Consider the following 17278-nt stretch of genomic DNA (forward strand, 5'->3'; position numbering starts at 1 on the left):
TGTCAGGGGTGGGAAGCATTTTTAAAACCATGTTGATACTTTCTTTACAAACTTTTTTTGGAAAGAAGAAAAAAAAAAAAAAAAAGGACAATTGCCAGGGAAAGAAATGGAAAGGGAAAAAAAAATTCACCAACAAGAGATAAGGATGAAAAGGAGTTTCTAAGAATTCCTAAGTTCTGAGAGTCTGAGGAGGAGATGAGGAGGAGAGGTTTACTTTTGGCTTATGTAATTAATTCATCATGTTGCTTGCCTTCATTTACAGGAAATGATCTTTAGAAGTTTTTAAAAAGATGACCAACATGAATTAAGTGTAGGGATGTCTAGGCAGTTTTCCCTAGTAAATCCCCAGAAAGTTTTTCCCATGGGGACTCTATTTTACATTTATTCCAAGTATCAAATTCTTTCCAAAAAGAACATTTTGCTGCTGCAATTGGTTTAGTGGTGCCCTTACTATGGGCTTAGTCTGCCCACGTTATCAGTGCACAGTGTTGAGGCAGTAAATTAAGTTGCACCAGTGGTGCTCAATCTGTACTGCAGAAGAGAATAAATATTGGGGCTTTAGGAAACAGATCCTCAGGCTGCCTCTTTGAATTAATGAATCAGTTTCTGCCTTGTAAAACCCAGGCATCTGGGCTCTGATCCTGATGCAAAAGCAGGCTCCAGCACCAGCAGGTAAGAGAATGCAAACAAATGCAGAAGACTAAAACAGTCAAGAAGAGTCTGCTCATTTAATAGAAGGATGTGACCCTTCTCCCTGGGGTATTTGCAGCAGAAAGCAGGTGGGAGATCATAGCAGAATCACCAGCGAAGTTTTTCAAATGACCTCACTTACCCCAGAGATATGTTAATATTTACGTATAGAAACATTGCGCTAAAAACAAAAAAAAAAACAAAAACAAAAACAAAAAACCCACCTCTAACAGCTGCAAACACAGTCCACTTGTTAATGAAGGTTCTATTTTCATTAATGAGTAATTAACATAAGACCCTGTATTTACCTGTAACTATGTAAATTGTCATGTTGATAAGTCATCCAGTAGAGTTTTTGGCATGGACAGTTTGTTACCGATGAGAATTTTTAGATTTAAAGTCTAATATGTCATACTCCATGGAGAATTACAAGCCTCGAAACTTCCATATAGAAATTGACTTGTTTTTCTTTTCTCATTCTAGACCTCAGCATTGTCTGCTAAGTCCTGTGAAACTGACTCTCCATTCCCAGTGCACCCGGGAACTGCTGAGTGCTGTACCAAAGAGGGCCTTGAACAGAAACTCTGTATGGCTGCCCTGAAGCACCAGCCACAAGAATTTCCTACCTACGTAGAGCCATCAAATGATGAAATCTGTGAGGCATTCAGGAAAGATCCCAAAGACTTTGCTGAGCAGTAAGCTGCTTTCATAAGTAAAACTTCAGGGCATAAAATCATCAGAAGTGTGTCAAATCTAACCCCCTAGTTTATATAAACGCCTCTTCTACAGCAACCAGGAAATTTCCATTAAGAACTTGACTCTTCCCTAAGACTTCTCATTTCAGTCAGTGCTGATTATTATAAATGCCTTTCTCAGACAGAGATAAAGTCAACTTTCTAAAACTTCCAAACTTAGTTCTATCACCTGAAGCAGAATCACTTGGATCCCCTGTCTATGTGACATTTTCAAATATTGGACAGCTACCATGATTCCCCTTATGCTAGGGATCCTTGCATACTCAGATTTTTTTCTTTCCATTTATATTAATTTTTGTGATCTTCCAAGACTAATAGAAGAATCAATATATCATCTGGCTCCTCATGAATGTTAATCAAGGAGATCATCAAATTACATGTTCACTTATGTGGTAGAACACATCATGCTCGCAACTGTTTCTAGGGATATGAGAATAAAAAAAAAACATGCTTTTCTGAAAATTAAACATTTAAAGTGTACACAGCTATACAATTCTATTTAGGATAATGGCAAAATACATGTCCAAGAGTCAAATGCAACGTGGCTCAGATTGGCCTTAGAATTGAAATTAAGGTCATGATTTTATAAAAATTGGTTGGCTTTCTCATCCCTGTAAATAATGAGGATTTTGCCCAAGATTTCAGAGTCTCATATAGACCCTTATGGCTTATACTCCTAACAATTAAAAAACATTTCAAGAAATAAGCCTACAAATAGCAATTGTGGAGAATAAGTCAACTGGGATAGATGATGAAAGGTAAAGGTGTTTCATTTTAGTTTGTTCAATATTAATAAGCAACTATCATGGGCCATGCACTTAGTAGACACTAAACGATAAAGAGACAAATGGCCCCTCCTCTCAATCCACTTGGAAATTTAAGAAACTACTAAAAATACTGATTAAAAGGGACTAGTATCCTATCTCTAAGTCCTTAGTGAGCCTTAGATATTGAAATTGAACTAATGTAACACAGCCTTTTTCCACCAAACTAATGAAAAAGTAGATTCTGCTTCCCACAAATGTTTACCAATACTATTTTCCCCTCCCACAGATTTATGTATGAATATTCCATTAATTATGGACAAGCTCCTCTACCACTCTTAGTCGGTTATACTAAGAGTTATCTCTCTATGGTAGGGTCCTGCTGTACCTCACCAAGCCCAACAGTATGCTTTTTGAAAGAGGTAGGTATCATTTTATTATGTAGTTATGTTCTATTTTTTTCCTCTATTAATGCCATTCAATTTAAGTAATAGTAGTTCAGATTCTGGAAGGAGAAACTTTCTAAAATGGCTCCTTTGCATTTCATTCATTGGAAAAAATATAACCACCTCTAGGAAAGAAATATCAGTAAGTTCCTTTGGTCAGAATTCAGTTTTATAGTCATAAAAGATAGCAGTTTCTTTTTGCCATTTCTGAAAACTGCTTTCAATGGATCTTGACCATCTAATAAGGTTCTCTCACTTATTTCCTAGAGACTCCAGATGAAACATTTATCACTTCTTACCACTATGTCAAACAGAGTCTGTTCACAATACGCTGCTTATGGGAAGGAGAAATCAAGGCTCAGGTAAAGATTAAGCACTAACAGTATGTTTAGCTGTTTGTGTCTACACGATCTAGAATATTAGAATTCTCTAAGAAAATATTTGTGATAGAATATATAGACTATAGTCTTATGTTCCTGTAATTTTCAAAATATAGTCCGGTTCTTTTTCTCTACATGAAATATGAATCAAGAACAAGTATACATTGTCAAATATGACATTTACTTTTAATCAACCTTTTCCATATACTTATGGGAAAACTGGTAGACCACTAGAAATGGTTTCTTCAGTATTCATATTAGCATATATTACAAACACAAAAACTCTTTACTCATCACCTGTTATTTCCTTGACCTATTTTTTTCTTGGGATGAGACTTCCTGAATTCTTATTATATGAAGCTTTGTCCTATATATCATGCATATCTCTTAAGCTTAATGAATATATTCTAATTAGTTAGCTACTTTATTTATAACCTTCACTTTGATTTTTGTGTGGCTACTGTTAACACTATATTTTAATTCTGACAGTTTCTAGGTTAACACTTTTCTCATCTCCCCAGACTTCTAGACTTTGCTGGTTTATCTTTTCAGTATTTACAGTCTATAATTCACAAGACTTTTTTCTCTAATGGTAATGAAAAAGCCTATTTTGTGTTGGCATCAGATCCTAAGGTTCTCTAATGGTAATAGAAACTACTTTCATGAGTCCTTTAAAAAGAATCTTCCAATAGAAATACTCAAATACTAAATGGCATTTTCTCTAGACCTTCCCTTTAGTTTTCCTTTTGCATTAAGGTAATATATTTAGGAAGTAGAACATAAGGATTTATAATATAAAACCACCTATAGTATATATTATATATATAATATATATGTATTAGATCTTAATCATTAGTTTATACTTGCATTTGTGTCTAGAATTTATCCCACAGAAATAGCATTGAACATGAACAAAGGTTTAGTAGATATGTTGCTGCAACATTTCTTTTTAAATATGAATAGATTAGAAGCTTCCAAAATTTCCCTAAAATAGAGAATACTTATATCAATTGTGGTATATCCATAGAAGAATGCCATAGTTTGGATTAAATATCTTATTACAATATAATTAAAACAAACTATAGATTACTAGTAAAAGATATTGAAGATACAAATAAATAGAAAGATATTCCATGATCATTAATGTAAGAATATGGTTAAAATGCTCATACTATTCAAAACAATCTACAGATATAATGCAATCCCTATCGATACCCCAGTGACATTTTTGACAGCAGCAGAAAAAAAAAAGGCATCCTAAAATTCATAATTCATATAGAATGCCAAGGGACTCTGTACAGGCCTAACAATCTTAAAGAAAAACAAAGTTGGAGGCCTCACACTTTATAATTTCAAAACACACTAATAGCAATAATGATCAGGATGCTATGGTACTGGCATAAATACATATATATAAATGTATAAATATATAAATTTATAAATGTATAAATTTATATATATGTAGGTAGATCAATGGAACAGATCCAAATTGGCCAAATTGTTTTCAACAAAGGTGCTGGGACTACACAATGGGGAAAGGATGCTCTCAAATAGTGCTGAAAATATTGGATATCCACATGCTAAGGAATTAAATTGAACTCTTACAACAGATTTGAATATTCAATATGGATTAAACATAAGGCCTAAGACTATAAAACTCTTAGAAGACAAAAGGAAAAGCTTCAGAACACTGAATTTGACAAGGATTTTTTGGAAATGACCAAGAATAGACAACAAAAGCAAAAATAGATAAATGGAACTACAAACTTAAGCTTCTGTTTAACTATTTAACTATTTAACTCAACAATAACAAAGTATTCAATTCTGTCTAATCAAGTTATTTAAACAGTTCTCCAAGAGATATAGAAATGGCCAACAAGCACATGAAGAGATTTTCAATATCACTGATCAGAAGAGAAATGCAAACCAAAACCACAATAAGAGATCATCTCATACCCTTTAGGATGGCCACTTTCTAAATGAGTGTTGGCAAGAATGTGGAGAAATTGAAATCCTTGTGCACTATTAATGGGAATGCAAAATGGTGTAGCCATTATGAAATACAATATGGAGTTCTCAAAAATTTTAAATTAGAATCGTATGATCCAGCAATCCCACTTTTGCATTCAAAGTAGAATCTCAAGGAGATATTTGCACACCCATGTTCATTGCAGTATTCACAATTGCCAAGAGGTAGAAGAAACCTAAATGTCTTATGCTAAGCAAAATAAGCAGTCACAAGAGGACAAATACTGTGTGATTCCACTTTGTAGTATCTAAAGCAGTGAAAAAATCATAGAAACAAAAGGAAAAATGTAGTTGCCACAAGATTGGCGTGGAGGCAATTTTCAATGGGTACAGAGCTTCAATTTAGCAAGGTGAAAAGATTCTGAGGTCTGCTGTATTTACAGATATTTACTTACAGTAAATATACTTAACATTACTGAATTATATGCTCAAATAGTTAAGATGCAAATGCTATTATGTGTTTTTGCCAAAATTTTAAAAGAATACTTGTCAATCAGGAATGTTTTCTGTATCATTAAGTGAAAAAGGCAAATATATAAATAGTGTAGCAGAGCAGAATCCTTTATGAAATACTTGGTAAACCTGATGAAATGCTTCAGGGTTATATACCAAAATACCAGCATTTGTTAATTCTGTGATCTAGGGCTATAAGTCTTCATATTCCTTTTATCTGTAGTTTCTAAGAGAATTTATAAACCATCTTTAAAAGTACAATGAGGGGCCACAAAAATAGGCTATTGGTCTTATGAATAGGGACTTAGTGCTTTATTGCTGTCGTAGATCTAACATTTTAAAGGCGTGCTTCGAGTAGGTGGATGGGACAAGAAGAAAAGCTGTGTATCAGTACTAAAAATACAAAATGATTTATTTAGGATGACTGAATTTTGAGTAGCGGCTCTAGCACATAGGAAGCATTGCATAGCAGATGTGTTCCACGCAGCTATCAAGGACAAAGGGTTGAAACTATGGTAATTTTCCTCCAGACTGTACGGTCATAGGGAAAAAGAGAACAGAATATGGGTAACCTAACAATCCATTTTTAACCATTTAGCCATCTCGTAAAATTAGCCCAGAAAGTGCCTACTGCTGATCTGGAGGATGTTTTGCCACTAGCTGAAGAGATCACCACAATCCTCTCCAAGTGCTGTGAGTCTACCTCTGAGGACTGTATGGCCAAGGAGGTAAGAGAATCATCATCATGTACCATGTACTGTGTGGCAGGCACTCTAAATTGCTGGTTACATACATCAACTCAGTGAATCCTCATGAAATTTAAGTGTGTCATTAACTCCGTTTTACAGATGAGTAATGATTAACAGGGATGAATAACTTGAAGTCTTGCAAATAGTAAATGGCAAAGTCCACACACAAGGACAAGATTATCTAATTCCTAAGAATTCCTTACTCTTCCTGCACAACCCAATGCAGTTTAATTATCATTAAACTTCACTTAGTTAATTTTAATGTCTTAAATAATATTTAGACTTGAGTTCCTCAATACACTAGCCACATAAGAAAAAACATTTTTTTAACAAAGTTTACTTAATCTATATACCCAACATGGGGCTCCAACTCATGACCCTGAGATCAAGAGCCACATACTCTACTGAGCCAACCAGGCACCCTACTAGCCACATTTTAAATGTACAATAGCATAAGACAGCATAGATACAGATCATTTCATCAAAGTTCTACTGAACAATACTGCTACAATTATTATTCAAAGCTGCTCATGTTTATACCTGTTATAACTTGATGGTCAATTTTTTTCATCATTTTTCATTTACATAATCCTTTAGATAGGAATTTGAACTGGTGCTTTAGATAAGGGTTACTCCAAGTCTGGACAGCTTTAGAAATAATAGTGGGGAAAAAAAACAGATGATAACAACCTAAGAAAACAGGTCTCCGTTAATAGGTGTTTTTCTTATAACTTATAAGTTATATATGTTATATATATATAACTTATAAGTTATAACTTATAAGTATATGACTTATAACTTTTCATCTATACCATGCCAAGGTTTGTAAGCCTACATAAGACTTCCTCTTTTTTTTTAATATTTGTTTTTGAAAGAGAGACAGACAGAGCATAAGCAGGGGAGGGGCAGAGAAAGAGGGAGATCTAGAATCTGATGCAGGCTCCAGGCTCTGAGCTATCAGCACCGAGCCCAACACAGGACTTGAACTTGTGAACTGCAAGATCATGACCTGAACCAAAGTCCGACTGAGCCACCCAGGCACCCAAGCCTTCCTTGTTTTTAATTAGGCCAACCAAGAAACTAACAATGCACAAACTCACAATTGCTTTTGCAGCTGCCTGAATACACAGTAAAGATCTGTGACAACTTAGCCACAAAGAATTCTAAGTTTAAGGACTGTTGTCAAGAAAAAACGCCCATGGACGTTTTCATGTGCGCTTACTTCATGCCTGCTGCCCCAACACCAGAGCTGCCAGCTGTTGAGCTGCCCACAGGTCAAGACGTATGTGATAAAGGAAACACCAAAGCCATAGATCAGTGAGTTAACTGGAGTAACTTTCTTTCTTGACAGTATGGATATTCACTAGCATTAAATGACAAAGAAATTAAATGGAAGAAAGGGTAAACCTTTATCTGTTTTGATCCAACAAAAACTAAAAATACATCCTTGCTGCATATACCCTAAGTTGCATAAGCTACAAGTATATGCATATTCATTGCATAGAAATATTTCACAAATAGGTTGTATTAACAGGTCAGAAAATTATCAATATTAGAGAGCAGAATGGAGACTAACTTTAGGCTGGAAGTCTGTATTTGTCCAAGTACGATTTTTATAAATGCATAGATAACAATGGAATAAAACAATGGAAGAATTTATAGAAATCTGTTTTCATAGAAAAGCCAATTAAGGCTTTTACTTGATGCTTTATGTGAGATTCATGGTGTTATAGTTGCACAAAAGCTAGTTCCATGTTATTTTGAAATAGGTTTATATAGAACATATACATATGCATATACAGTACACACAGCTTTAATTCATTATGAACTAGTCAGAATAGTTACAAAGCAACTGCTAATAATTTGCATTTCAATGAGAATATTAATCCAAAATCTGTCAATTTGGAGTCACATTTACTTAAATCTTTTATTTTTAGTTTAGATGCAGAAGTCAGGTGATCTGCCGTTTTATAATACAGAGAACATTTACACAAATCTACACATGTTAAAGAGCATTCTCTCCTTTCTCTCTCATGCCAGATATATATTTGAACTAAGTAGGAGAACTCCTCTTCCAGAAGTATTCCTTAGTAAAATCCTTGAGCCAACCCTGAAAAGCCTTGCTGAATGTTGTGAGTCTGAGGACTCTGCTGCCTGCATTAATACACAGGTACTATATGCTCTATTTTCTTCAGCAACCTTGGTTTAGGTCAAGAGTTGGAAAACTGTAGCTCATGGGCCAAATCTGACCCCATATCTGTGTTCACATGACCCATGAGCCAAGAGTGGTCTTCTAATTTTTTTAATTTTATGACACATTAAAATGTGAAACTCAAAATTCAGGATTCATAGTGTTTCATTAGAACACAGACTCACTCCTTGTTTACATATTGTTTATAGCTGCTTTTGTGTCCTATTGGCAGAGTTGAATAATTATAAAAGAGACTATATGGTTTACAAAACCTAAAATATCTACTATCTGGTTTTATGTAGAAAATATTTGCCAATGTCTGGTGTAGATAATAAACACACATAATAACACATTACACGGAATTCTGATTAATGCCTCATAGAACAGTGCTTCAAGACAAATAATTTTGTTATGTAATTGTTTTCTTACAGGGCCCTCAACTGAAAAAGGAATTATCTTCTTTCATTGACAAGGGACAAAAACTATGTGCAGATTATTCAGAAAACACTTTCACAGAGTTTAAGAAGAAGTAAGGAAATTTTCGGTTTCCTCCACATTTATCAAAAATATTAGCATGGTATTATGATTTGAAAGTATAGTTGAAGACTTGAGACTTTAAAAAGTAGAATCTGATATTTATATGGAGTTCTATCTAAATGGAGTTCTTTTTGGAGGGGAAAAAATGGTCATGTGTATCAGGTGAGATATCAATTAGAACACAGCCACAAAAGTATATTTATAAGACCTATAGGAACTTCATAAAAAAAAAAAAAAAAAAAAAAAAACAACAGATTAGCCCACAGTTCATCAACATTCTTGCCCTAAAGCCATATGTAGATATTGCTATCAATAACTGAGGAACTGTAAAACTACTGAAGTTATCTAACTTCATGGCAGATGGTCTGACAAACAACCCAAACTTTCAATCAAGTGTAGTACCACCCATGACCAGCATGTATTCTCTATAAATTGAAGATACAAATGTTAATTAATCATCAATAATGTTGTACAATAGTCAGTAGTCCTATTTCTCAAGAACGGACATAAAAGTGAAAGAAATTTTGCTGGGTTCCTAAAGACCCATTGCATTCCTAGTTTCATTAAGTAGATTGCTCACATCCATTTCAAATCATCTTGCTCAACATAGGCCTAAAGCAAGCACAAATAGAACTCCACAAAAAGACCAAAAAATCCCCAAAAGTAGGACCCCAATGAAGTCTACTTTAGCAAAGTTCTAAAATGAAAAATTGTGAAAGCCTGAAGTCCAAAATATTTCCCAATTATAAAAAAATAGTATAGAATAACATTAAACAGATAATCCAAGTTTTGTACTCCAGGGTCGCATGGGACAATTACTGATATTTTTAACATACTGAGATTATAGAAATTATCAATATAGTGGAATTGACATGTAGGGTTATAAAATCACAAGACAGACTACAGAGTCTAGGTATTTGAAACACTGCACCAGGGTACGTGCACACACACACTTTCTCCATCCTCTGAGTTCCTCCTGGTCTGACTTGCCTCCCCTTCCAGCTGGGACCAACTCATTTCAGTAATGCTTTTATAAGCAAACCAGCCCCCCTCATCCTCTTGTGCTTTCCCAGGATCCACCTTACCCCAACTAGATAAATTCGGGTTTCTACTACCTCCCATTGCCCACAACTGGGCTGGCAAACAGTTCCTGGAGAAGGTCGGAAAACCAGACTGAATTGCCCATTATAACAATAGAGGGATACCAAGATTATAGACCATTCAAATTGGGAGAGAATCTAGAGAACTCAAGTCCTAGCACCATCTTGAAAGTGAGTGGAGACATAATGAAGAGTAGAGCTAAAAACAAGAGCCCGTTTCTGACCTTCTTTGTGTTTTCCAACATAGCCAGTTGGAAAGTAGGCGCGCTGAGGGGGAAGTTGTATAAAGTGAGTAAAGAGAAAAAAGATTAAGGTGGCATAAAGTCCTGACAGGGAAAGGCTTTTTAAGGAACTTGAAATGTAGTACAGGAGAGAAGATAGAACATCAGCAAGAATAGGAGAGGAAGTCTTCTATGTTGATATAATGGAGCAAATGAAGGGGGAAGCCTGGAGTTCAAATCTAGCAGCAATTTGTAAATTTACTTTTAGGATCTGAGAAGAGCTGGAGATTTCATTTTCTAACCTCAAATTGAGTCGCTAAGAATCACTCCACAGACCCGTAATTTAAGAACAACTATTTCCATCTTTGTATTGTAAAAGACCAGAAGTGGGTTATCATTTTGTATGAGAAAGGTTTATAAAATACAAGTATGGAAACCTTACATAAATATGGTTTTTCAGACTAGCAGAACGATTAAGAGCAAAATTGCCTGACGTCAGTGCCCTGGAACTCCAAGGGCTGATTGACAAGCGTTCAGACTTTGCCTCCAAGTGCTGTTCCATAAACTCACCTCCTCTCTACTGTGATTTAGAGGTAAGAAAATTTAACCCCCTCCTTATCACCCAACAGCATTTTAAGAACTTGTGTACTCAGATTTACTCATTCCTTTGTTATTGAAATGCCCGCATGTGGCAGACTTTTCCTGATGTTTTCATTGTAAAGACAAAAGTTGTTTCCTGGTTATGCCAATTTAAAAGCAAATGAGGCAGTTAAACTTTTTTAACAAAAGGTTTGTGAATACAACAAAGTACAGGGCAGGGTTTTTCCCAACTGTAGGTGGTAACATATTAACAGCTTTTTAATGTTTATTTTTGAGGGGGGGGGGGGGTGGGGTGCTGGTGATACAACAGCTGCATTAGGTTGCCTTATCCCAGGAAAATAAAGTTACCTTACCTAGGAGTTGTTATCAGATTTTGCTCTGAGAGTCTCATTCAATTTTAAGAAATATTTTTCTTTTACATTCTGTCAAAAAATAGCAATTCTACAACCCTTTCCTAGTCCCTCTTATCTGCTTATCCAATTACACTTTCCTTTTTGACATCATCCAAGACAAACTGAACTGCACACAACACAGGCTTCCTTCAAGTCTCTTGCTTTTCATTTGACTTGCTTTTCCATTACTTTCTATAACATATTGCCATTTAAAGCCTTTGTATTTTCAATTACAATGATGAAAAGGCAGGTTCGTAACTATTTTCTTGCTTTATAACCAGTAAGTGTGGAGCAGTGCTGCTGAGCAACCAGTCTTTCGGTAATTGCTAGCAAAGAGGGAGATAAATGGAGTTGAGGCACTTGCGCATATTTGATGGTCTGGAGCACTCAGATGAGACCTCTGCTATTTGTATGAGCCTTTTAGATGGTCTTTCCACACTCATCTCACAGCTGGGTAACCAAGCTGCCTCTACTTTCTGACTTCAGCTTACAACAGCATGTGCTTTGATTCTCAATGCTTGGTATGCATATTTGTCCTGTGACTCTGTAATATTGGGGGTATAATTTATTAAATCCCCTTGTCCTATATTTGACAAATCTTTTCCTGAAAATTAATGCCTATCTACTACACTGACTCCAAAGTCATTTATATCCAGGGATCTGCCTCTATCTGCCATTCTAAATATACTTGGCACAGCCACTAGAAGAACGGCCAAGGGGCTTCTGAACCAAACTAAATTAACATTAGGAGTTGACCTATCCCTACCCCTCACCCTGATCTTGAAATGACCAGCAAATAGCCACCAGTGTAATTTTCTTTTAGCTTCACCGTGGTACCCTCAGAACTAGTTCTATTATATTATTATTATTATCCCATAGAAGCTCATTAGCTGCAGAAACAGTTGTAAAATTAGACTGTAATTTTTTTCCTCTCCACCCATCATTCAGTCCAGGCACTACCATGGATTCTTCTGAGAACTCATTACTATGCTCCTCTAAGATCCCAACAGAGTGCTAGGGGCATTAAATATGGTTTCAGAAAGTTTCAGAAAGTCTCTGTTACATGCTGGAGTTGGTCATTACAATTTTGACAACAAAGACAACCGCAAATGGCCAAGTGGGAGCCAGGCAAGGAGGAGACAGACTCTCTCCTCCCCCTTTCTTTCGCCCATACTACAGGGGAGACTGGCATATCCACTACAGCTTATCCTAGCTCTTAGAAGTAGCTTTTATGATCCTCAACATCATAGCCAGCATTTATTAAGCCATTATTAAATGTGAAGGATAATAGCCTTACGTGCATGTATTTATAAAATTATCTAAAACCTTTCTAAGTGAAAGGTACTATTTTTAATTTCCTTTTTACAGATGGGTCTAAGGAAATATGCAAAGATTACCAGATGTTAGGAAAATCATGTTTATTCCTTTGCAGTCCATTACTCTCACTCCAGGCATGGTCATAGACTTCAGCCCCAACTTAGCTAATGATGATAAAAAAATCAAAGTATAGATACCAAAAGACTTAATTATTGACTGAAATCCAAAATTATTTCTGAAGTTGAACAAAAATTGTGCTGGGTCAGCTTTGTCCATCTGAATGCCACCCATCCCACTACCTTGCTCTTCTTCCATTAGTTATACTTATTTTGCTTCAACAATCCTTTTTTACTGGCTTCATCCAATTTAAAGTTACTTCTCTCCTGACCTTAAATAAGACATTTTAGACACTACTCCCTCATTATTTTTCTTTTCTCCTCCCCTTACAGCCAAGATTTTTGAAATAGTATGTTCTCTTTCCTCGCACCTGTTAATTCTTTAGTTCTTCACAGAACTTCTGATGGTACCATAACAATAACATTACACTGACCATCTCCTTCTTGCTAAATCTAACCAACGTTTTTCAGTCCTTTTCTTACCAGCCTTCTCTGCAAAAACACTTGACACCCACAACTATTCCTTCCTTCTTGAAACAATTTCTTTGGCATCTATCATCATTTTCTACCTTTTGTCCTTCTAGTTTTCCCTTCTCATGCTGTTTTATACTGTCCTCTTCTAGCCATCCTTTACCTCCTTTCCAGAGTTTTCTTCCTTGATCTTTATAGTACATTTTCCTTGAGCATTCTCATCCAAAAACATGCCTTTAATCTCCAAATCCCTACCTTCAGGCCAAGATCTCTTCCTTCAGCACTGAGCATTTTATCCAACTTTATGGGGCTCTCTTGTTCCAGAAGAAATTCAAATTCAATGTGCCCCAAATCTTCCCCTTAAAAACCTCCTCTTGTATTTCCTAAACTTATGAATATCACAATTCACCCACTGTCTAAGATAACAAATACTCCTGTATTTCACCTGTTTTCCATATTCGTCCAAATTCCAAATCCTACTGATTCTAGGATTCTAACACCTCAGTATCTTGGTCTCCCTATCTACTTCTAAGTTACTGGTACTTAAATTGAGGCAATCCTTTGCCTGGATTACAACATCCCGATTGGTTGTATCCCCCCCCCCCCTTCCTTTTCTTACACCTAACCTCATCTCTATACAGAGATCAGAATAATCTTTGTAAACTACCAAATAGTTAATACATTCCTATAATTGCTCTCCATTGCATCTAAAGTTTTGTTTTGTTTTGTTTTTAAATAGAGTTTGGACCTTTGCCCCTTCAGTCAGATCTACCATTACTTCTTGTTCTTCCTCCTTTTACTCTCCTGAACTATTTGCAAGTTTTCAATTACCTTAAGCTTGCTCTTACCTCAAGGATTTTGCACATTATGACTCATCCCCTATTGCCTAATCCTTCTACTTCATCCTGACTAAATTTTTCAAGTTTCAGGATACAATTTAAACCTCACCTCCTCTGGGAGTCCTTCCCTGACACTCAAGCTCTTCTGTTTTCTCTTTGTCCTCTGTGCACACCCAATAATTAGATCTTATTAACTATTGACTTTTTTTCTGGTCTGTTTTTCCTGGGACACTGTAAATTTAAGAGCAGAGACAGTATAAAACCCAACGTGAATGATGGCCAATAAATAATTTAATATGAAACGACATTTTGACAAGAATCTTTTCCCCAAGCAAGTTTCACATTTTTGTATACCATCTACAACAGTCTACAAAATACTTTATGACTTAGAAGACTTTTTTTTTTCATTGCAGATTGAGGCTGAAATGAAAAATACCCTATAGTCCTGATGCATGTGTATTGTCTTAGGTAAGTATAGTTTTTGAAGGCAGCAAAGAATGTAGATTTATATAATGTATTTTAAACATCAGCATTTGAATAGTCTCCTTTCTGTTAGCTATTCAAACTGATTTTACAGATGAAAATATTAAGTATGTGAAAAAGTTAAAGAGCTTATACAAGCATACACAACCAACTTCTGACCTGTCTAGGACTAGAAAACAGGTCTCCAGCTTGATACGTACCTATTACAACCTCACATCTAAGGTAATGACAGCACAGAGATCATTTCAGGGATTTTGATGAATTAAAAGTTTAAAGATTTAAAGACCGAGTCCATCAAGTCTTAAAGACCACAGGGCTCTTAGGAGGAGAAAGGCATTTTTCAAATTAAAGCATGTTTGAAATATTCTCACTCGCTTATTTTAAGTATTACATTTTTACCCATTAAAAAATACATGAAGAGGCTAAGAACAGAAGCTAGAACCCCATACTTTAAACTGAAGGTGACCTCAACTCTGCAAATTAACAAAATTATTCTCTCCAGATTTAATTATATTCATTTTAAAGAGATTACTTCTGAGATTTAAAGTGATGAAAACAATCATTTGGGTTTATCTCAGACCTTACTTGAACTGAGGCTTTTCACCACTGTAAGATTTTTATTTTGCTAATTTACTGACAACATTCCTAAGAATGATGTGGAAGCAAAAACCATTGACTAAGGAAATTAAATTCTTCTACCACATTCAGGCTTTCAATATAAACTATTTGCATCTGAAACAGTAAAAAAGAAAATTAACACTCAGAGGCAGTACAATGGAGGGGGTGGTGGTCACAGAAATTTGGGGAATTACCCAGTCTACATTAGAATCTCCACTCCAACTATCCATCTCTGTGAGCAAGTTATCTATACCCCCTAAAGCTCGGTTAACTTTTTTGTAAAAAGAAAATTACAACTGCTCCTCCCAGCATTTTTGTAACGATGAAGGTGAGGTGATGTGTATAAAATGCCAAGAAATACTATTAGCAAAGTTGCTACAGTTGCTTCTATTACAGATGTAAATCTAAACTAAAACAAGTTTCCCCCAGAGAGGCTTTTCAGATTTTAAATTGCTCTAGAATAGATCCATTTTCTTTTGATTTTTCTCTTACTAGAACACATCAGCTCTCCAAGACAGAAGTGGCACATATTGTTTAGTAGGAAGCAGTTCCTACAACTGTTAAACCAACTGGCTAGCGCTGCCTGCCTTCTCAGTGAAAGCCTTCATCTCGTCAGAGATTTGGCCTTGGAGAAGCAGAAGCCTTTGTCTCAAGGTGTTCTCATCCTCAAGGACACCTATGATTCAGGTCTTCCAGTCAACAGTGTGATGCTATTTGATTAACTAAAACCATTGTAAACCTGAGTTGTCATCTGGACAGTTAGTGGTCCCCTTGATCACTTTCTTTCTTCAAGCCCCCAAATTGATGGATTGTGGCCACATTTGTAGGTCTCACTGGGGAATTATGGTCTCTTAATAAATCCCATAAATCTAGTTATCTTTTTCCTTCAGCTTTGGAAATGGTGTTCCCCAAGTTGCCAACAGATAAAGGATTTGGTCCACATTGAAGATTCAAGTTGGGTAGAAAGCACTACCAGAATTACACTCAGCAGGTGCTTACATGAGAGAAACCTAAGAACTCAGCATAGCCAGGTGCTTACACTTTGAAAGAAACAAGTGAGGAAAACACAGGTGTGTCTGTCTCATCCTCAGACATAACCTCACACAGGACAATGAAAGGTAGAATTTCTTGCACGGTGCAAATAGAACTATGGTATAACTGCTGTAGTATCTTGGGGGGGGTGGGAATCAAAACGGAGACACATTTGGCTCATTACAATGTAGAAGGGGATTTGATAAGAACTTACACTAAGTGTTTTACTAAAATAAACTATCATCTCAATCCCATGACTAAGAAGCCTCATGGTTGCTGTGTTTTTTGCTATGGCAGAGAACATTCTCAGAGCACAAAGCTACATACATCCTTAGTTCAAAGAAGAAAAGAAAAGCTATGATATACCTTGGCATAACAACAGTGATGGCCTTATGTACAGGTTTTGGGAATTTCTTACATTTTTATTCTGGACCCATCAGGTGGGTCACAGTGGATATATGGGTCATGCTAGACAGGTTTCTCTTAAAACATAAAAATAACCTGATCTTATAAACTTCTGCTGAGCAGTATTATGATTGTGCCCATTAGCTGTTCGTCTAACATTTATTTGCCTTGTTCTCATAGATCTAGTGCTGGAACCACCCTGGGAACAACATCTGATGACCTTACCTAAGCAAAACCAGAGCTCCTGGGGAGACCAGAATACTTCCTGCTTTTTATTAACTACAGTATCTTTATACAATGAGAAGTATGATAATTTGCTATAAAATAAAAACAATGCAGATCATAAATGTCACCAAGGATGTCACCACGTTGATCTTCAGCACTGTCCCTGTGATTTTCACAAAAATGCTGAGATAGGCAGCCCCCACCTTACAAGCACCTGTTTTCTATCTATATCTAGAAGATTCACAACGTTAAGTATCCACTTTCAAATTCCCAGCACACGAAGTTCCATTCCTTAATTGCTCCTCAGGCCTAATAGGTACCATTAAGGAAAAGTTAGCCAGGCTTCTATCATAAATAGCCTGGGATTACTAACTTCCTTAAGAACCATCACCACCACCTTCTGGAGAAAACCTTGCTCCCAGGTGCAGGTTGTATGGGATTAAGTAACATCTACCTTGCAAAAAGA

At 35.9% G+C, this 17278-nt stretch overlaps 1 protein-coding gene across 1 annotated transcript in view; it reads left to right on the forward strand.

Annotated features, from left to right (window-relative positions):
- The window catches only part of GC (GC vitamin D binding protein), a 31319-nt gene extending 14380 nt beyond the window's left edge, over positions 1 to 16939 (forward strand). Inside the window, exons 4-13 of the mRNA XM_053901494.1 lie at positions 1174 to 1385; positions 2499 to 2631; positions 2923 to 3017; positions 6115 to 6244; positions 7380 to 7582; positions 8306 to 8435; positions 8888 to 8985; positions 10775 to 10907; positions 14463 to 14517; positions 16768 to 16939. Of these exons, the coding sequence (XP_053757469.1) occupies positions 1174 to 1385; positions 2499 to 2631; positions 2923 to 3017; positions 6115 to 6244; positions 7380 to 7582; positions 8306 to 8435; positions 8888 to 8985; positions 10775 to 10907; positions 14463 to 14492 (1164 nt within the window). The 3' untranslated portion in view covers positions 14493 to 14517; positions 16768 to 16939. The remainder of the gene's footprint in view (positions 1 to 1173; positions 1386 to 2498; positions 2632 to 2922; positions 3018 to 6114; positions 6245 to 7379; positions 7583 to 8305; positions 8436 to 8887; positions 8986 to 10774; positions 10908 to 14462; positions 14518 to 16767) is intronic.
- Positions 16940 to 17278: the final 339 nt, after the last annotated feature.

This window comes from Panthera pardus, unplaced genomic scaffold (assembly GCF_024362965.1).
Source record: "Panthera pardus isolate Hobbes unplaced genomic scaffold, ASM2436296v1 HiC_scaffold_13, whole genome shotgun sequence".
In the NCBI taxonomy this organism is placed as follows: domain Eukaryota; kingdom Metazoa; phylum Chordata; class Mammalia; order Carnivora; family Felidae; genus Panthera; species Panthera pardus.